The sequence below is a fragment of the Lagenorhynchus albirostris genome, chromosome 1 (assembly GCF_949774975.1).
Source record: "Lagenorhynchus albirostris chromosome 1, mLagAlb1.1, whole genome shotgun sequence".
In the NCBI taxonomy this organism is placed as follows: domain Eukaryota; kingdom Metazoa; phylum Chordata; class Mammalia; order Artiodactyla; family Delphinidae; genus Lagenorhynchus; species Lagenorhynchus albirostris.
This window is the reverse complement of record NC_083095.1, coordinates 158,272,936-158,293,258: the sequence shown is the minus strand read 5'-3', so window position 1 is coordinate 158,293,258 and position 20,323 is coordinate 158,272,936. Positions and strand designations below refer to the sequence as shown.

General features: G+C 54.8%; 1 protein-coding gene across 1 annotated transcript; it reads left to right on the top strand.

Annotated features, from left to right (window-relative positions):
* Positions 1-19,731: 19,731 nt before the first annotated feature.
* LOC132532360 (NADH dehydrogenase [ubiquinone] 1 alpha subcomplex subunit 1-like) lies at positions 19,732-20,081 on the top strand. The gene has a single exon (XM_060170784.1). The coding sequence runs from the start codon at positions 19,793-19,795 to the stop codon at positions 20,003-20,005; it is 213 nt and encodes a 70-aa protein (XP_060026767.1). The 5' UTR covers positions 19,732-19,792; the 3' UTR covers positions 20,006-20,081.
* The last annotated feature ends 242 nt before the right edge of the window (positions 20,082-20,323 follow it).

Here is a 20,323-nt window from a genome sequence, read left to right as displayed (position 1 = left end):
ACGAAATCATCCGTCCAGTTTAGTTAGTATTTTAAAGTGCTGGTCTTTTTCTCTTCAAGAAGCCATGTACATACATAACTTTAAAAATCACACTTTTTTTCTTTTTCAGTTATTCCCTCCTCCACTTGGAATAAGAGACTCTGAGAACCGGATGGGACCACAGCCACCTGGAGAACATTCATATTACACAAATCGGGGGCTTATCTTGTTAATCACTGATGCTGTACCTGCTCCTCAGCAGGAAGCTGTCCTAAGCCATCCCTTGCCGAGGGGGTTCAGATCCCTTCCAAATGCTCTCCTTGACACACACGGTGAGCTTTCAAGACAGGTCCAGACAGCCCTCCTGGCTCCGCTGTGATGGAGTTCCACAGTGGGCTCTGCCCCCTGCCTGCCCACCGGTTCCCAAACACACCCTCTCTGGCCGTGCCCAAAGCAGACCCCTCTGGAATTCTCAGGTTGGGTCCTGCAGTCCTGCCTAGATGCCTCCTTCCCCTGGGGAATTGTTATGTCCCCAGCCCCTCTGTGCTCCTGCCCCTCCAGGCTTTGATCTTGTTCATCCGGGTCCCCACGAGTCTGCCTTCATGTTGTGTCTTGGAGAACAGCATTTGGAGTCTTGGCCCGTCCCTCCCAAGAAGTCTGACCTCCGTGTGAAGAATGACCCACCTCCAACACCCTCCCCACTTGACCCAAGTTACATAATAAGGGGTGTCGAGGAGTAGCCTCACACCTGTCACAATCTGCCCACACTCTGTCCCCCACTCACATTGGTGGTGATGCCACGTCCCACTCCTTGTCATCAGACTTGCTCAAGGTACTGTCCTATGACGTCAACCCAGCTGTCTCCACCATGTCATCTACTTACCATCCATCCCTCACATACGAGCTACATCCTCACCTTACGGCCTGTACTACTTCCCCTCTATCATCTACACAACAGAGTCTCTAGAATAAAGGAGGTCTGCCCTGCGGTGAAATTTTTGTCCCCACCTTTATCAAAATGCAGTGGGTAACTTCTCTCACAAGAACAACAAACCTCTGCTTTTTCTAGACATGCCAGCACCTGCGTGGTGGACCCCTCTTCAGAGGCCCACCCGAGGGTGAGGCCCTTGCTCCACGTTGCTCCGCAGATACCTGTGTCCTGCAGCCCATTCTGTGTGGTCACTGAAGGTCTGAATCTGGAGGGTCAGGAGCCAGAAGATTCATAGTTATAATCATCCACCTATTGCTATAAAGCCTGAATTTGGGGGCAGAATCTACGTCCTGAAGTTGGTCAAAAAAATCAACAGTATTTACTTTGGGGGAAGGTCCTTTGCTTCCGTGGTTGGCAAAGGCATTTCCATACTACCTCCCTCTGTGTCTGCTAAAGTAAAGGAAAAACCTGTTAGAATGGGATATAAGTCTAACAGGTTAGAGTTCACTCAAATTCACTCTAGTGAATTTCCCCAGTGACTTAAGTCCTGAGGGTAAAAGAATCAAAGACCTCCATGGGGGTGGTTCCATCCTGGACCTTGGGGATTTTCGAGGTCAACTCGCTCACCTGAACAGAGGAGGAAACCATACGAAGGAAGCCCCAGGTGACCTACTTGGAGCCCTGTCCTGGCTGGTGTCTTAGCTGGGGCTGGAATACAGGACCCCTGGCTCCTGGTTCAAGGCACTTCGACTGCACAGGATGAAGGGGTAAGGAAGATGAGCACAAGTGCTTGGTGTTGACGAGAGGTGAGACCCAATGAGGCTTGTGCCGAGGGGTGACTTATGGAGAGCGGTTCTGCTGACCCCACAGAGAGAGGGCATGTGTGTGTCAATCAAATCCACTAACATACTCAGGGGGGGAATGAAAGAAAAATTAACCTTCTGCCTTTTGGGAATGTCCTCCCCAGCCTATGAGGCAGAGCATTAGTCTTCTGCCCTATATGGGGAAGGTGTGCATTATTTGTAAAACCTAAGTTATGCCAAGTGCTGAGGAATTGACAGGTTTTTGGCTCCACTTTCCTGCCTTGTGGGAATTCTTGCCTAGCTGGGGAGCTTCTCTTGGCTGAAGGGGACGGGCACCAAGCCTGCAATTCAAGAATACTGCCACTAGGTGGCGACAGGGAGCAAGACCAGTGGTTCAACCCTACAGCCAGGGAGGTATCTATTGGGTTGGACAAAAAGTTTGTTTGGATTAAGATGCTATGGAAGATACCACTTTAGTGGCATCAGATGGGGTCTATTTCCTTCCCTTGGGGAAAGGACCAGGGATTTCAGATGTCTGTTATTCTCCAAAGGGTTAAGAACCAGGGTTTTGAATGATAATTTAAAAATTTTGCTTTGGGATAGATAATAATATTATATACTTCAAAAATAGAAGAGGTAATCAGTGAAAAGTCTTCCTGTGACTCCTGCCCTAGCCACCAGTTTCCTTCCCACAGGCGACCAATATTTATGAGTTTCTTGTGATCCTTCCAGAGAGGCTGTATGATGGCACACAAGCAGGTGTATGCTCGCTCTTTTTTCCCTTTTCTGTTTTTACACACGTTGGTACATTGATCACATCTTCTGCTCTTTGTGCTTTCACTTAACAAACTATCTTGAAACTTCCATGTTAATTCATCATATGGTTCCTTGTTCTCTCCTTGTATTTCAGGGTTTGAATGTGCCCTCACGTTTTTAACAGTCCCCCAGTCAAGAATACTGAGGCTGTTTGCAGTTATTTGTGACACAATAATGCAGTGAATAACTCTGAAAAATAATATGGCTAGCTTGCACATGTGTGGTATACATGTTTAAAAACTCCTAGATGGGCTTCCCTGGTGGCACAGTGGTTAAGAATCTGCCTGTCAATGCAGGGGACACGGGTTCGAGCCCTGGTCCTGGAAGATCCCTCATGCTATGGAGCAACTAAGCCTGTGCACCACAACTACTGAGCCTGTGCTCTACAGCCCGTGAGCCACAACTACTGAGCCCGCATGCCACAACTACTGAAGCCCTCGCTCCTAGAGCCTATGCTCCGCAACAAGAGAAGCCACTGCAATGAGAGGCCCGCACACCACAATGAGGAGTAGCCCCCGGTTGCCGCAACTAGAGGAAACCCATGCACAGCAATGAACACCCAATACAGCCAAAAAAAAAAAAAAACCTCCTAGAAATAGAGTTCTTAGGTCAAAGGGCTTGTACATTTGTAATTTTGATAGAAGTGATCTAATATTCCTCCATAGAAGTTGTGCTGATTTACACTTCCCAGAAGTGCTGAAGTTCGTGTTTCCCCTTGCCCTCTGGAACATATTGTGTTATTGCACTTCTGGGTCTCTAACAGGCAAAAACCATGGCATTCTAGGTATAGTGTTACTTTGCATTTATTATTCTGAATAAGGAGGACATCTTTTCAGATGTATAAAAGTCATCTGTATTTCCTTTCCTGTGAACTCTCTGCTCCTTACCTTTGTCTATTTTTTCTTTTGAGTTGTCCTTTTTTCTATTTTTAGATGCTATCGACATATTAGGGAAGTTGACTGTTGGTGAAATGAGTTGCAAATATTTTGCTTCCGGTTTGTTGTTGACTTTGCTTATGGTGGTGATTGCCAGGCAGGGATTTTTATGAAGTCAAATTTAACAATCTTTTATGTTACAGCTTTTCAGTTTCGTGGAATACGGAGAAGAGCCTTCCCTACTCCAAAATTCTCTAAAAATCCTCTGAAAAGAGATGGTTGGCTGGAGCCCGGCAGACTCAGGAGTCCTGAGTGAGGCTGGGGCGGGCCTGTGCCTTTGACCCCGTGGACTGTGAACATCAGCCACTGGGGCTCCTGTGTGCAGCGCTGGGGTCTCACCCTGTTGGTTGGCCCAGAGCTTGCCCATGGGAAGAGGGGACCACAAACAGCAAAGACAGCTTACCTCAGGGGCCAGAGGGATGGGTCAGGAACCTGCCCTTGGCCTGCTTCTGGGCTCTGCCTTTGTGGCCTTCTTTTGGCACTTGAGCTGCAAAGCTGCCCTACCTGGACACACCTCTGCCCCCCTCCCACCCAACTGGAGGCCCAGGCCCTCTGGGTCACTGTGAGCTGCTGGGGCTGCCAGAGGGAGCTGGGGAGCAGGGAGGGAGACAGGCCCACAGGGCCCATTCACAGCAAGTCCACACCAAGTCTGCGCTGGTCCGGCTGGGGACTCAGCCTGTCCCAGGCCTTCTGCTCAGGGCAGCAGGATGAGGCCCACGCAGGTCTCCTCTTCCCTCTTCAGAATTGCCCCCACCGCAGTGGCACCCCAATCCAGCCAAAAGAAGAGACAACAGAAGGCAAATAATCAGGATTTGAGCGAGGGAGTCACCAGAGCCCGGCTCGGACCGACAAGGCACCCTGCGCACTACTCCAGGTGGAGCCCTCAGGTTACACGACTGTGTGGGACCGAATGAATGGCCAGAGGGGTCAAAGGTGACACCAGCGTCTCCAACATATCCTTCAGGGGGTTCCAGGGGGATTATTCCCACTGTGGGGTGGATCACCTCCTCTCCTTGGGATGTGTGTGGGGAGCTGGAAGTGGACAGGGTTTGGGTCCTCCCCGTTCAGGACTGCAAGGAGGGAAAGGGCTGGGGCGAGGCCCTGGGGGAGCGGAGGCCAGTGGTCGAGGCCAAGGCAGCACAGGACATTGGAAACGGGGTGATGGGATGGTTCCCAGGGATCTGGCATGCAACCAGCGACTGGGGGATCTGCGGCAGGTAGGCAGCAGGGGTCCTCCAGTCCGGAAGGGGCTCTCCGTGGCCGAGATCCCCCCAGGGCTTCTGGCCTAGGGCTCCCTCTCGCCACGCCTCCGCGCGGGGCCGAGCGCTCGGGCGCGGTCGCCGGGGCCCCTCCGCCGAACGCGCTCGGGAGCTCGCCAGGGGGCAGCGCGGCGCCCAGGGCAGGTGCGGGCGCAAGAAAGCCTCGCTGTCACCTGTTCCACCCGCCGGAGGATCAGACCCCAACGGCTCCCTATCCCGCAGGTCCTGGGCGCGCCCGAGAATTTGTGTGCTCCCCAGGACCCGGGGCGGTTGGGGGGCCGCGGCTTCCAGAGCTGGGCTCGGGCCCCCAGCCCCGAAGCCGGCCCCGCAGCATCCGGACCCCAGGTGCGCGCTCCTGCCCTCTGACTGTCCCGGCGCAGGCTCAGGGGAAGGGGCTGGGCACGCACGCATCTTTGTCCTCCTCCCTGTCTTCCCGCCGCGCGCTCTCGCCGGGCTGGGGGCGCGGGCGAGGCCGGGGCGGGGCGGGGCGGGGCGGGGCGGGGCGCGGGCTGCCAGCCGCAGGCCGGTGCGGGGTGCACCCGCGGGCCGCGCCGCGTGCGCCGGGCAGGGGCGGCCCTGCGTGCCGTACGCCGCGTCCGGGGCGCGCCCGCTGCTATCCAGCTTCCCGGGCTCCGCAGCATCTCGGTGCGCGGCTCACAAAGAGCTGCGGCGGCGGCCCGGCGCTCGGCCTCGCTGACGGAGCGGCGGCGGCCGGCCGGGGCGGCAGTGCACCCGGGCGGCCCCGCGCCCGCACCAGGTAAGCGGGAGTCCGGGCCGCCCGACCCGCCCACGGCCGCAGTCTGAGGGCGCCCGGGCGGGAGCGGGGGGCTGGGGCGCGGGGGGCGCCGGGGGGTCGGGGGGAGCAGACTGGCGTCCCCTGGACCGGCGGGCGGGCGCGGCGGCGCCGAGCCGGCGGCTCGCGCATCCCGGGCTGGGGGTGCCGCGGCGAGGGGCGACCCGGCGCGGAGCCGGGGCGCGGGCCGGCGGTGGCTGCCCGCTTGGGTCCCGCCGGGCTGGCCGGGCCGTTGGAGCGTTCCGCGGCCCCGCTGGGCGCTGGCACAGAGTCCCCGTGCCAGGCGGCAACTCCCCAGTTTAGGGTCGTTTCTGGGTTCCCTGCCTCCTGGGAAGCCGAGCTCCGGTCTTCCAGCCCTCCCCGTTTTCCCTTTATAACGAGGCCCAGCTGGAGAAACTCCTCAATTAAAAATTCCACGGCCAGGTTCCCCTGGGCGGCCGGCGCGGGGCTGGGGGCGAGGCGCGGACCTGCCCCACCGTCCTAGCCCCTTCACTTCCCACCCCTCCACCACCCCGGCCAGGCTGCTGCTGGGAGGTTGGGCTTCTGATGGTCAAGGCGAACGGCGAGCCCCCCCCGCCCCCGAGCTGGGCTGTGCGCCGGGCGGGCCTCGGTGTGCCAAAGCCGGGGACGTACTTGCCCTGGAGCCGGTGCCGGTGCCGAGGGAGGGTCTCGAGGGGCCCACCCAGCCGGGGCCTCGCGGAGCGAGGAGGCTGAGATTAGCATGTTGGTCTCAACTTAGTATTTACTTGCAAAAGGAAGACTTGATTTTTTTCAAAGCTATTCGGATACGGCCAGGCAGGGGCCAGCCTCAGATCTGGTTAAGCGAACTCACAAATGGCCGTGGGGACGGTCAGGTACCCCAAACCGGGCATCTCCTTTGTTCCCTTCATCCTGTGGGCTGAGCTGTCCCTGACCTCTTCAGGCTCTGTCCCCTTTCTGAGAATTCCACCCCCTACTGCCTTTGAGATAAACAGTGGGTTTAGAAATAATGACCTGAAAGCTTCGAGGGTGGGAACAGGACAGCTTTTCCTGGGGTTCACATTTGATGTGCTCTGTGGGTACCCAGCACCTGCTGGGCAGCTCCTTCCTTAGGCCTCTGGGTTAGTGGTCTTTCTGGTGAGGTGAGGTGGGGCGTCTCTCGCCTTCTTGTGGGTGGTGTCCATCCTGCAGGGGACACGGGGATTTCCCAGTCCACAGCTGCCAGGACCCCCTGCCCTGTGCCCTCACTCCTGGGGGGCTGTCCATACTGCCTCCACTTGCACTCAGGAGGGGGGCCTCCTGAGCGGAGAATGACCGCGGCTTGTAGCCTCCTGGGACTCTGGGTGGTGTCCAGGGCGAGTTGGAGCTGGCTGGGGGTCAACTTGCTGAGCGGCAGCCTCCCTGGTGGGCACCACAGGACTGGCAGAGAGACCCTTGGAGTGGTCTCCAGGCTGGGCCAGGTCTGCATGGTGGCACAAGTTGTGGGGTGCCCTGTCTCTCCAGACCTCTGCTCATGGGTTGGGGAGCAGGGTGGTGTCCCTCCCCCAGTGCCTGCCTTTCTGTCTCCAGGGTACTGGGCTTCTTTGCCTGGGAGAAGTGTGGGCTGAACCAGATGGGGTGTGTGTGTGAGTGTGTGTGTGTGTGTGTGTGTGTGTGTGTGTGTGTGTGCGCGCGCGCGCATGGGAGCCGGGGTGGGCTCTGGCAGGCTGGTCAGTTTCTTACTCTTTTGCACCTTGCTTGCTTTCTCGAGCACCCCGGGCTCAAGCTGTGGCTTGTTAACTTGTCTGCATGACTCTCTCTTGATTACTTCTAACCCTTTTTTTTAAAAAAAAAAAAAAAATTCGTTTCACAGGAATAATTGGTGGGGATGGATTGTGAAATGGAGGCGCATAAATAATCCAATTTGCCAACTGAGCTAAGAAATGCTGGATAAAAATAAAAGATAATTGTCAAAGACACCAGTCGCACCCCTGAAACTGAGAGGGAGTGCTAAAACACCTTGATGTTTCCTAGACACAGCTGAGGAATTCAGAGGAGAAGCACGTGTGGTGGTAGCCAGGCTTTGTTGATTGGGTGTCCCCTGCGGCCTGTTGGGGGAGGGTGGGGGCAGAGCCTGGAGGCACAAGCCCCCTCCAGGCCTCAGCGCCTCCAGGGCGCCCCGCCTTCCCATCCTTGACCCCCCCCACACCTGACCCAGAGCCTCAACAGGTCAGCGCCTCTGCTAACACTAGGGTCTGAAGTCGTGGAGAATCCTTTATTGTCAGGGGAGTCAGGAGGGCTAGGAGCAGGTGGGCACAGAGGCCCTGAGCTCGCCTCAAGGCCTTGCGGAACAAGTGGCAGAGAGCAGCATGCCTGCCTTGCAGCCTGGCCTTGAGAGAGTGGGCGAGAGCCTGGGCTCACGTAGCCCTGACCTTGCTGGGGTGGGGAGTGGCGTGGGCACTGACCGCCATGCGGCTCCATCCCCAGCATAGGTCATGTTTGAGATGACTGCCTGCCAAGTGGGGGCTCTGGTGCCCGGTTGATGGTCGGTGGTCGGGCGTGTGCCCACAGAGGGGATTCTCTGGCCCCTTCCTCTCCCGGGACCCCGCCCACCCCCTGGGTCGGGTCCAGCAGAGCACAGGCTGAGTCAGCCGTTGTGGGCGCCGTCTTCGCTGCCTCTCCAGCAGCCAGTCCTCCGCTCTCCCTGTCCTCCTGGATGACAAGGGAGCCCGGGGAGGGCAGTGACCTCAGTGTCACGCAGCTGGGCTCTCTCTGTGGGGCTCGAGGTTCCTGAGTCTGCTTGGGAACCCCCTCCGTTTTGGCGGGTGCTGTTGCTGCGTGACTTGTGATTTCCGTGCCAGCTGCAGGGCGTCCCAGGGTGGGCTGGGCTGGTGTTTGTCACTCAAGCCCGCGGTGGCTGCCCAGTGCCCACTCCATACCCACATTCCTCAGCCTGATTGTTTTTCAAGTTCCCTTCCTCACTCCCTACCATACTGTCCAGGCTCTGGTCAGGCAGACTCACTGCCCAGGCTTGCTTTGCGTTGTCCCCACTCCATCCCCACCTGCCACCTTAGCCTGGGGCCCTGTGTCCATCCTTGATCATCCCAGATGAATATGGGCTCTTTCCCTCTTATCCCTTGGTCACCAAGTTTGCCAAGCTCCTGCCTACCTCAGGGCCTTTGCACCTGCCCTTCCCCTCCCTGGCACATGCCTCCTCCAGATGTCCACCTGGCTTGCTGTCTCACTTCCTTCTCTGTCTGTACTTCAGCTCCCAGACCACCCTACATAAATTAGCATCACTTCCCCCTTTCATGTTAACCTTGCTTTGTGTTTCTTCTGAGTACCAAATACAGTTTGTTATTTATATACTTTGTTTATTCTGTCTCTTACTGCTCCAACACAGAGACTTTGTTGGCCTCTGTATCCCCGGAGGAAAAATAGTGCCTGGCACCTCGTACATCCTCAGTGGTACTTGTTGGATGAATGAGTGAACAAATGAATGAAATCCCAGGAGCATCATGCTTCCTTCCAGCACAAGCCTGGCACCCTGCTGCTCCCTTCCCAAGACCCAGCACCGGAACCAAGCTGGATTCACTGCCAGAGCCTAGAACAGAGCCTTGCCCACAGTGGACAGGCAGGAGAGAGCCGTGGAATGGTGGGGGGCAGGTCAGATGTCGCAAAGGTCAGAAAACAGCGTGGCCAGGAAGGCCATCCAGCCCCGGGAGTGCGCATTCTGATCCTTCACAGAAACTCCCTTTAGGATTTTTCGGTTGTCTGGATGTTCTGCACTCGGGCTGTCCCTGCAGTCAGCTGGGTTATGGATGTGCTGGGAATGATGCCCCCTCTTTTTTTTTTAAATATTTTATTTTCTTTTTATTTATTTGTTTGGCAGCGTTGGGTCTTTGTTGCTGCATGCGGGCTTTCTCTAATTGTGTCAAGTGGGGGCTACTGTTCGTTGCAGTGCGTGGGCTTCTCATTGCGGTGGCTTCTCTTTGTTGCGGAGCACAGGCCCTAGGTGTGCGGGCTTCAGTAGTTGTGGCTCTTGGGCTCAGTAGTTGTGGCTCGCGGGCTCTAGAGTGCGGGCTCAGTAGTTGTGGTGCACGGGCTTAGTTGCTTTGCGGCACGTGGGATCTTCCCGGACCAGGGCTTAAACCCATATCCCCTACATTGGCAGGCGGATTCTTAACCACTGTGCCACCAGGGAAGTCTGATGCCCCACTTGGCCAGGTTCCCTTTCTCCTCCATCTGGAGGTTTCTAAACTGGTCTTTTCCCTTATGTCAGACCCGACGTCTCCAGGCTTCCGGCCGCTCTGCCTGACCCTTTTTGCCAGTCTTCCCCCACCTGATTCTCCCTGCCTGTGTTCTGGCCCTGCTGGGGAAGGCGCTCTGGTTTTATAAAGAGAAAGGCTCTGCCACTAATCCCGGAGGGCCTTGGGCGAGTCACTGGCTTCGGGAGCCTTTCTCAGCATCTGTCACATGTGCATGACAGCTCTCGCCGAGATAGTTTTGAGGTCCAGACGAGATCCAGCATTGAACTGATTTGAGATACTGGTACGTGATGACCAGAGCTTTGTGGGGTGCTGGTGGCCCTAGGCCTGCTGTGGCTTCTCCTATTCTACTGAGAGTTTGAAGGGTCAGCTCTGCTAGCTTCATGCACAACCTAGTGAGAGCATGTAGTGCTTTCTGGAGTGTAAAGTGCCATTCTGGTGTAAGGGGCTACACCTGTGCTTTTGCATCTAAAGGATCAAAATTAAGAAAGAAAAAATACGGGGTTGAGATGCCGGCGTCTCCTGACCACAGAGATGTTTGCATCTTGTGGTTTTTCTGAAAACGGAAGCATGCTGGCATTCGAAGGTGGTTTTGGATGGAGAAACCAACTGGAATTAAACACACGTCATTGGGCACTTCTGTTGCCTTCTCTCCCTCTGCATGAGCTGTTTTAAATAGTTTCCCGCCAAGCCCGAGAGACAGGTCTTCACCTGGCAGTGAGGAGGCTGAGAACCAGGCAGCTGTGACTTGCCCGAGGGGGCTGCTGTTTCAGGGCAGCGCTGGTATTGGATGGAGAGCACAAAGCCCCATGACCACCCCCCGCCCGACTCCCCCATCTCCTCCATCCTCCCTACCCCCCCCCCCGTGTCCCACTGGGGCCCAGTTTGCATCAGATTTGGTTTTTTTTAATTAATTAATTAATTTTTGGCTGCCTTGGGTCTTCGTTGCTGCGCGTGGGCTTTTCTCGAGTTGCAGCGAGCGGGGCCTGCTCTTTGTTGTGGTGCGCGGGCTTCTCATTGCGGTGGCTTCTCTTGTCGCGGAGCACAGACTCTAGGTGAGTGGGCTTCAGTAGTTGTGGCTCACGGGCTCTAGAGCACAGGCTCAGTAGTTGTGGCACACGGGCTTAGTTGCCCTGCGGCACGTGGGATCTTCCCGGACCAGGGCTCGAACCCGTGTTCCCTGCATTGGCAGGCGGACTGTCAACCACTGCACCACCAGGGAAGGCCCCTCAGATTTGTTTTTAAACTGGGTGGGCGTGACTAGGACTTGTGACGACTTATATCATGGGTACAGGGGTTCATTTTCAACCTGTGCCTAGAAAATCTGATGGTGGTGACCTGTTGCCCTGAGCTCTGGTTGGCGGTTGGAGAATAATGGACATGTCGCAGGTGACCCAGAGCTCTTCCTGGGGACAGCGAGAGGGCTTGGGAGCTTGCCACCCAGGGCAATAGCTAACATTGTTGGTGGATTGGTAGGTGTTTTCCTTTTTTCACTCGGAGGTACCATGGATTCTTTGCACTTCCTGCCCCTGAAATCAACTCTGAAATGTTCAGGCACTTGTTCTGGACAAATTTTAATTAGCCAACAGTCAGTGAGTAGGAGCATACTATTGGCATTTAGAATTTTCAGTTGGGAGATATACACATATATATGTATAATTGTATTTAAAAAATATATATATATATTTATTTCTCATTGGATTGGTTTTACATTCGCAGAATGGATTCTCAAGCAAGGCAGCTCTAAATATGTGTTTCTCTGGGCTTCCCTGGTGGCGCAGTGGTTGAGAGTCCTCCTGCTGATGCAGGGCACATGGGTTCGTGCCCCGGTCTGGGAAGATCCCACATGCCGCGGAGCGGCTGGGCCCGTGAGCCATGGCCGCTGAGCCTGCGCGTCCGGAGCCTGTGCTCCGCAACGGGAGAGGCCACAACAGTGAGAGGCCCACATACTGCAAAAAAAAAAAAACAACAAAAAAAAACCACACAAAAAATAAATATGTGTTTCTCTGAACTGTTGTGGGCCCCGCTAATTTTCATTTAAAAATGGAGTGTATAGTTTTTCCCAGTTTGTCTATCAGTTGACTTGGAAAAATCCATTGTTTCGAAACTAGGAGACCCGTTTGCTGAGTGAGTGCCTACATTAAGGATGATGGATTTCTCAGGCCCCTCTGGCAGCCAGCGTGCACGTTGCTTAAATAAAACACGGTTTACGTTCCTCAGTCTTTTGGTGTTATGAGCGGGCCATGTGCTCTGACATATGTCCATGTTATCCAGAGCTGGTGACAGCTGTCAGGGGTGGGGAATCGGAAGTTCCAGAAAGCCTCCAGCAGCTGGCCAGCCAGCCAGCGTGGCTGTTGGGAGTTCAAATGACTCCTTCTAAGACGGGCACCCGGAGGCCTGCGCTTCCTTCCTTGCCAGCCACCAGCTGTGGTGAGGATGGAGCGCGACCAGATGTGTGTGTGTGAGCGTTTGTTATAGTAGAGTGCCTGGGTGGTGCCAGTCACCAGGCTTGGTGTGTGTGTGTGTGTGTGTGTCCCCAACTCGCCTGCCAGGCCTCAGACACCAGGTGCTACCTTGGGTCTCTGGCTGGTCCCCACTGGTCGCAGTGAGAGCTGGTGGCTGACTGCTGGACAGTGGGTCTTGGCCCCGGGTCCCAGCCCTGCCTGCCTGGCCTTGACCGCTAGATCGTGAATCCCTGAGGCAGGCCTGACCTACGGCCCCTCCTGGACATGCCTTTATCCGTGTACGTGTGCTGTGAAGATTCTGCCTGTGACCTTTCCCTGCCCTTCGGGTGGCGGACAGGAGCGAGCCAGTGTGTGGTAGGGTGGACGTGCCGTCTGCTTCCTGCTCTTGGGGGGATATCTCTGTGCTGTTTCTTGGGTTGGAAACTCTGACAGCAAAAGCCCCTCCAGACCAAGAACTCTTGATTGTGTCTCTCCTTCGGGCTTTAAGAGATTTCAGCTTTTCAGTTAATTGCATTTCATTAAATAACGGTTTTCTTCGTGATCACAGGCTGGTTTGTGCTTAATCAGCAGTGAGGACTGTGTGGCTTCAGTGGCTGTGACCGCGCCCAGAGGCAGAGGCGCCTCTCGCTTGCATCAACTTCATGGGGGAGCTGCTGTGGGGGCCCCTGCATGTGGCATCGTGCTCCCCACTCCTCGCTTTGGGAACCCTTGCCTTCACTCTGCGTGTGTTGCTACTTTCATGCGTCATATAAGATGACTTGTCTAATAATGGAAATAAAGGGGCGCCAGGCACTTAAATGGCAACCCCTTCCCCACCCCCGGCATTCACCTCCCGGCCCTCTGATCTCTTGGGTCACTGCAATGCTAGCCCCCGAGCCCCTTTGCTGGGAGCTCCATCTGTCCGTCCATCCAACAGGTATTTCCTGAGCGCCCGCTCTGTTCCATCACTCCCAGTCCCTGTCAAGAGCTGACTGGAGTAAGGAGAGAAGAGCCGAGAGGGGGGCTGCCGTAGAATGCGGGCGGGCATCGGAGCCCAAGGCTGCCTCTGGCTCTAAAGTGCTCCCGGAGCAGCCCAGGCTGGAAGGTTTGAGTGCCCGGCATGGGGGGTGCGGGTCAGGAACCCCATCCTGGAAGAGTGAGTGGGTTTGCCCGTCCAGAGCTCAGGCCAGAAGAGCCTCCAGGCAGAAGGGCCAGCCTGGAGTGGGGGACCCGGTATGGGGGTGGAGCTGAGTGTCTGGCAGCAGGATAATGTGGTTTGGGCAGGTCAGCAGGAGATGGCGGGTCCTGACCGTCAGGGGCTTGAGCTGCCTTGGAGGCCTGGGGGAGTCTTGCTGTGGTTGGGGGCAGAGCAGGTGGGGTGACACGCACTCTACCCGCCCTTGTCCAGCTGAATCTAGGAGGTGTTTGCATCACCCAGCTTCAGGACCAGTTGGGCCGCCGGAGGGGTGGTGAAGGATGAGAAGGAGGCTGTGATGAGAACGGGGGGAGGGCGTGGGGACTGGGCGGGGGAGGTACATGGAGGGGTGCCTTGAGGCTCGAGGGGGGCTCTAGGAGGGGTGCTGCCAGGAGGCGTGGGGAGGGAGGAAGGATGGAGCCCGACACCTTCTGTGGGAGGAGGCTGCTGCCGCCACGTCCCGGCCTTGCTAGCTCGGATGTTTAATTTTACCCTTTAGAGATTTACAGGCTTTCTAGATTAAATTGCCACTATTCCTCTGTAAGAGCGACAAAGTCCATGACAGACCATAAATCACATTATTAATTTGCTTACATGGAGTTAACCTCTGTGGCCCCACTGACTTACTCGGAAGGATGCAGGACGCCTGGGAGACAGGGAGGCCTCTGTCCAGTTGTCAGCGAGCGTGAAAGGCTAGAGGGACCCAGGTCGCGGTGGCCGGGCCGCCCTGCCCACCAGGTGGCCGCCCTCATCCCGTTGCCAGGGCTCCTGGTGGCTTCCTGGCCTCTGTAGGGAGGGGGACCGACTTCTGCACCAGCCGTGCAGAGGGCAGGGGGCGTGGGGAAGCCGGGCTGCAGGTCAGGAGGCTGGGCTCCAGTGGCCTCTGCAGGGGTTCTTGGAGGGCTCCTCTCAGGAGCCCCGAAAGCCTGGGCACGGAGATCCTGCCCAGTCTTCCCCTTTCAGGCTCTGGTGGGCTGTTCATCCTCCGAGTAATGATGGGTCAGAAAACATGTCTTACAGTTGCTCCCCTTTCCGGACCTATGGACAGCCTGCTCTTTGCGTTGGCACAGGTGGGGGTGGGCACCATTCCCTCTCCGTGGCCCGAGGCTCGGCCTCTGCGGGGAGCTGGCTAGGACGCTGGTGATTGCGTCTTTCACAGCTTACTGCCGTGCGCTGGAGCTGGAAACTGCCTGCTAATTGTGGGGCAGTTAGAAGTCATGATTTGTTGGGAGAAAGATGCATTTGTTGGGGTGGGGGACTCTCCCTGTGTGTTGACCTCTCTGCCTCCAAGGGCCAAGTGGCTGCTCCAGGTGGGGACGGGTGGGGATTGCGTGCTGCAGGGGGGCAGGCCTGGGGCTCGCTCCCCTGACGGTTTTCATCAAACCCCTAATATTACGCTGCAGTTCGTGTTGACTGGTAGCCCAAACCGGCTTTCTTCCTTTACAGTGAAGTAGAGAAGCCAGATTTGGTGTATTTAATATCCGATATTTCATGGCAGAAAGCCAGTGGTCACGCTGGTGGCGTGGCTGCCTCTCTGTGCTCACGTGTGTTACCCACAGCCGTAGGTGGGCCGTCCCGTGCAGCCTTGATTAGCAGCTGCTGCCGACTGACTCAGGAGATTCTGTAAAATCCACATGTATTTGTAGAAATACAAATAGAGTTTAATGTCCCAATGTAATGGTCACTTCCTTGAAGTGAAATTAGCTCTGGTTTCAAGGAAGAAAATGGAAGCATAACACATTAATTTCGGGCTGAATTGTGTCTCGCTCACCTGAGTTTCCAACTACAAAAAAGTTGTGCATTTTCCTTATGGAAACCGTCTGGGCTGACAGAGTCCTGGAGGCTGTGGTGGGTGTTCATCATCCAGAATTCACGGCAACGCATCACTCACATCCATCTGGACCTCACATCTCAGGCCCTGACACCAAAAACACATGTTCCCCTCCACACTGTGTGCTTCGTGGAAGATGTTCTAACAAATTACTCATCTTAAAATAAAGCACTGTCCAAGAAAAAGGCAAACAACTGAGTAGAAAAAGGGACCAAAGACATTTCACCAAAAAGAAGGCCCAGTAGCCGTATGGAAAGGTCCTCAACTCCATTAGTCATCAGGGAGGGAAATGAAAAATAAATTGTAAATGTTTTAGGGTTCTCCATAGAAACAGACCATAGTGTGTGAGTGTGTGTGTGTGTGTGTGTGTGTGTGTGTGTGTGTGTGTGTGTGTTATATTTTTTTGTTCTTTTTGGCTGCACTATACGTGGCTTGTGGGATCTTAGTTCCCCGACTGGGAATTAAACCCGGGCCATGGCAGTGAAAGCACCGAGTCCTAACCACTGGACCGCCAGGGAATTCCCTAATGTGGAGATTTATTATGAGGACTCACATGATTATGGAGGCTGAGAAGTCCACAGATCTGTGGTCAGCAGCTGGAGGCCAAGAAAGCTGGTGTGTAGTTCCGTTTGAGACTTGAAGGCCTGAGGACCCAGGGGGCCCATGATGTGAATCCCAGCCCAAGGGCAGAAGATGAGGTGAGAGGTCCCAGCTCAACAGTGAGGCAGAAAAAGGGGCAAATCCCTCCTTCCTCCATCTGTTGTTCTGTTCACGCCCTTAGTGGGTTGGGTGCCCACCCACATTGGGGAGAGTGTCTGCTTTACCGAGTCCACTGATGCAAACGCTCACCTCATCCAGAGACACACAGACACGCCCAGAAATAATGTTTAATCTGGGCGCCCTGTGGCCAGTCAAGTTGACACATAAAATTACCCACCCCAATTTGATACCGTTACACACCACCAGAAGGGCTAAACTTGAAAAGAGCAGAAACTAGGCATTGAAGAGGTTGTGGAGCGGCTAGAACTCTGATGGTTGATCGGGGTGTAAGTTTATACAGCTGCTTTAGGAAGCGGTTTTGCAGTGTCGCCTAAAGTTAAAAATGCACGTACTCTGTGACCAGCAGTCCCGCTCTGAGTGAAACTGGGTGCAGGGTGCATACGGCCACTGTCGTGGGCTGCATGGTGGCCCCTAAAGATGGCAGGTCCCCATCCCTGGAACCTGTGAATGTGACCTTACATGGTGAAGCCTTTGCAGACGTGAGTTGGGACACTGAGATGAGGAGATGATCCTGGCTTATCTGGGTGGGCCTTGCATGCCATCACAAGGGTCCTTTTTTCTTTTTTCGGCGCGCCCCAACCAGGGATCGAACCCGGGGCCCAGTCCTAACCAGTGGACCGCCAGGGAAGTCCCCACAAAGGTCCTTCTAAGAGAGAGGCAGAGGGAATGTAGACACAGAGGAGAAGACAGTGACCACGGAGGCAGAGATCGGAGTGATGTGGCTACAAGGCAGGGAATGCCGGCAGCATCGGCAACTGGAAGAGATGATTCTCCCCTGGAGCCTCCAGAGGGAGGGGGGTCCTGCGAACACCTAGATTTCAGCCACTGAAACTGCTTTCAGGTTCCCGGTCTCCTGAACTTGAGTTGGTCAAAGGCACGTGTTTGTGGTGATTTGCTCCAGGGGCCACAGGAAACTAACAGAGCCCTCCAGACGCATGCACCAGAGCATCTGTAGAAGCGTGGTTGTCAAACTACAGATGACCCAAGGTCCACCAGCCGTAGACTGCTCTGTACACTGGGACTTATCGCACATGGAAACCATCCAGCAGGCACTGCAAGTGTGTGCAGTGGCCTGGATGAGTCCTGCCATGTGCTGTTGAACCCAAAACCCAAACCCTAGAGTCCCTAGTCCCTACCGCATGGCTCCACTGATGGGAAGGGCAACAGGCAACTCTCCCATGTAGGGTGGGAAGTCAGGGTGCCCTTGGGAGATGGTGATTAGAGGGGGCACCAGGAGGGCACCGGGCTTCTGGAGGAACTGACAATGTCCCATTTATTTCTTTTGTTCTTTTTAAAGATTTTATTGATGTAAATTAAAACAATGTTGTTTTAATTTCTGCTGTTCAGCAAAGTGACTCAGTTATACATACATATTCTTTTTCATATTATTTTCCATTATGGTTTGTCACGGGGATATTGAATATAGTTCCCTGTGCAATACAGTAGGACCTTGTTGTTTATCCATTCTATATGTAATAGTTTGCATCTGCTAATCCCAAACTCTCAATCCTTCCCTCTCCCACCTCCCTCCCCCTTGGCAACCACAAGTCTGTTCTCTATGTCTGTGAGTCTGTTTCTGTTTTGTAGATATGTTCATTTGTGTTGTATTTTAGATTCCACATATAAGTGATATCATGATATTTGTCTTTCTTTGATTTACTTCACTCAGTATGATAATCTCTAGGTCCATCCATGTTGCTGCAAAGACAATGTCACATTTTTTTAAAATTAATTAATTTAATTTTATTTTATTTTTGGCTACGTTGGGTCTTTGTTGCTGCACGCGGGCTTTCTGTAGTTGCGGTGAGCAGGGGCTACTCTTCGTTGTGGTGCGTGGGCTTCTCATTGCAGTGGCTTCTCTTGTTGCGGAGCACGGGCTCTAGGCACGCGGGCTTCAGTAGTTGTGGCACGTGGGCTCAGTAGTGTGGCTCTCGGGCTCTAGAATGCAGGCTCAGTAGTTGTGGCGCATGGGCCTAGGTGCTTCGCAGCATGTGGGAGCTTCCTGGACCAGGGCTCGAACCCATGTCCCCTGCATTGGCAGGCGGATTCTTAACCACTGCACCACCAGGGAAGTCCCAATGTCCCATTCTTGATCTGTGTGAGGTTTGCCTGGGTGGGTTCCACTTTATGATAAGGAACTTTTCAGTGTCTATATTAAACTTCAATAAAAACTGAAAAAGAAAAAAAAAAGAGCAGTACAGCATCTTGGAATCTTCAGGGAGAACTTCCAATTGACTGACTCATGGCTTATTTTCCTGCTGGAACAATAATATCAAAATCAAGATTACATTTAATTTAATGTGAGATGATTAAATGTGGCCATTCCACCAAGTGCTTATTAATATTCAGAGGCACATTGTATTTTCTAAATGAAATCAGAGTCCATAAACCCAAGTAGGATGCTGAGATCTATACACAGGTAATTGATATGGATAAGTTCTCTCCATGAGAGTTTTTCTTCCTGCACAAGGGCAGAGCTGTGCACTTAAGGAAAACCAGACACAAACAGCCCGAGCCCTTGAGGGTCACAGGCTCTGTGGTTTCAGGTGAGTGGGAAGCCAGAGAGCTGTAAGAAGAGATAACGGAGCGAGATGATGTGTATGAACAGCTCCTTTGGGGCGGCCCAGAAACTGGGTGGGGATTCCGAGGGGCCCCCTGTCCGGCGCTCTCCAGGCCACCCTGCCCATCACACTGAGATCCTAGAGGTCCCTGCTGTCTGTGTCCACAGCGCCCCCTGGCAGCCTTCCCGGCCCCTCCCACCCCTCCAGTTGTGCTGGGAGACTGTCCATCAGCCGTCCAGCTTTGGGCTGGGTCCCACGTGTGGTCATTGCATCCAAGCTTGCGCACACGTGGTCTGTGTCCTGCGCCGTCTGAAATAGACAAGACCCACAGCATAGTCGTCCCCTCTGAGGTGGTCCACAGAGATGCGAGGGAGACCGGGAGGTGACACCTGGCCTCAGTGGTCCTAGGCATGCTCCTGGCTCCACTCTGCTGGACTCCTGGCCCAGTCCTGGTGCTGGGATAGCACGGAGGCTTCAGAACGGGGGTCTGAGGATCTGAGGTCTGAGGATCAGAACGGGGGTCTGAGGGCTGTGCCTGGACAGGCGGAGGCTGGGGCCTGGGTGGCGCTGCACCCACCCTCCGGGGCCCATGGGGAGCCAGCCTGGAGCAGCGGGCCCTGCAGCTCTGCTCAGCCTCTCCCCAGGGTCCTGTGGCTGCTGTTTGTGATATGGAGAGCACCTCTGCTTGAGTGTGTGGGGTCCCAGTACGTTGTCCGTGGTTGGGATTTTAGGAGGGGGTCATATCTGTGGGTGGTGTGGTTCAGAAGTCTAGAAACGCAAATTCGCTGAGCCCGGTGAGTACCCTCCAGCTGCACCTCCTGCAGCCTCCCTGGCCGCACCGTCTGCAGTGCATCTCCCCGGCTCCCCTCTTACGTGGCCAGTGGGTGGAGGAGGGTGTGGGCCTGGGCCAGGAGCAGCTTTGCCCTGGATGGTTAGCTAGGGAGCTGGACTTCCGCCAGGGACCTGCCCGCCTCTTGCTGGCCTGAGGGCTGCTCCTGGCAGCCTGGCCACCCCGGGGACATTGGGACAGCTCAGAAGGAGACATTTCAGCGCGTGCAGAGGGAAAAGCACCACGCTGGGTTCTTGTACACAGGAAACGGGGCGGAGGAGATTGGACCCTCAGGGAGCTTTTGATTTGTGTGAGTTAAGAAGAAAGGGCCAGTTACCGGAAAGGGATTGAAGCCGGGTCACCTTTAAGGAGCTTGGAAGGAAGTGTTTGGCCTTGGTAACGGTGTCGCGATGTGGTTCGAGATTCTCCCCAGGATCGCCATCATGGCCGCGTGCTTATTCATTCCGGGAATGGCCACTGCACGCATCCACAGGTTCACTAACGGGGGCAAGGCAAAAAGGGTTGCCCATTATTCATATCAGTGGAATTTGATGGAAAGAGATAGGCGCATCTCTGGAGTTAATCGTTACTATGTGTCAAAGGGTTTGGAGAACATTGATTAAGGAAGCATTTTCTTGATTGATGAAAAATAACTCAGTTATGCTTGTCTACCCCTGCTAGAAGGTTATGCAGTGTATTTTGTAGTGTGTAATAAAAATAAAACAAAAAAGTAAAATAAAAAAAAAAAGAAGAAAGGGCCAAGTGGGGCTTCTGTGGGGTGTGGCCACAAAGGGAGATTCGGGTCTGCAGGAGGTGGTCCCTGCTGGTGTTGACTAACAGAAATGAGGGGGGACGGAACTCCCCCCTCTTCAAGTGTGGGCTGTACCTGGTAACGTCCTTCCAAAGAGCACAGCTTGGAAAAGGGGAAACAGAGGAACTTG

Bases quoted from the DNA above. Each gene is read 5' to 3' on its own strand.
- LOC132532360 (XM_060170784.1), top strand. From the start codon at position 19,793: ATGTGGTTCGAGATTCTCCCCAGGATCGCCATCATGGCCGCGTGCTTA.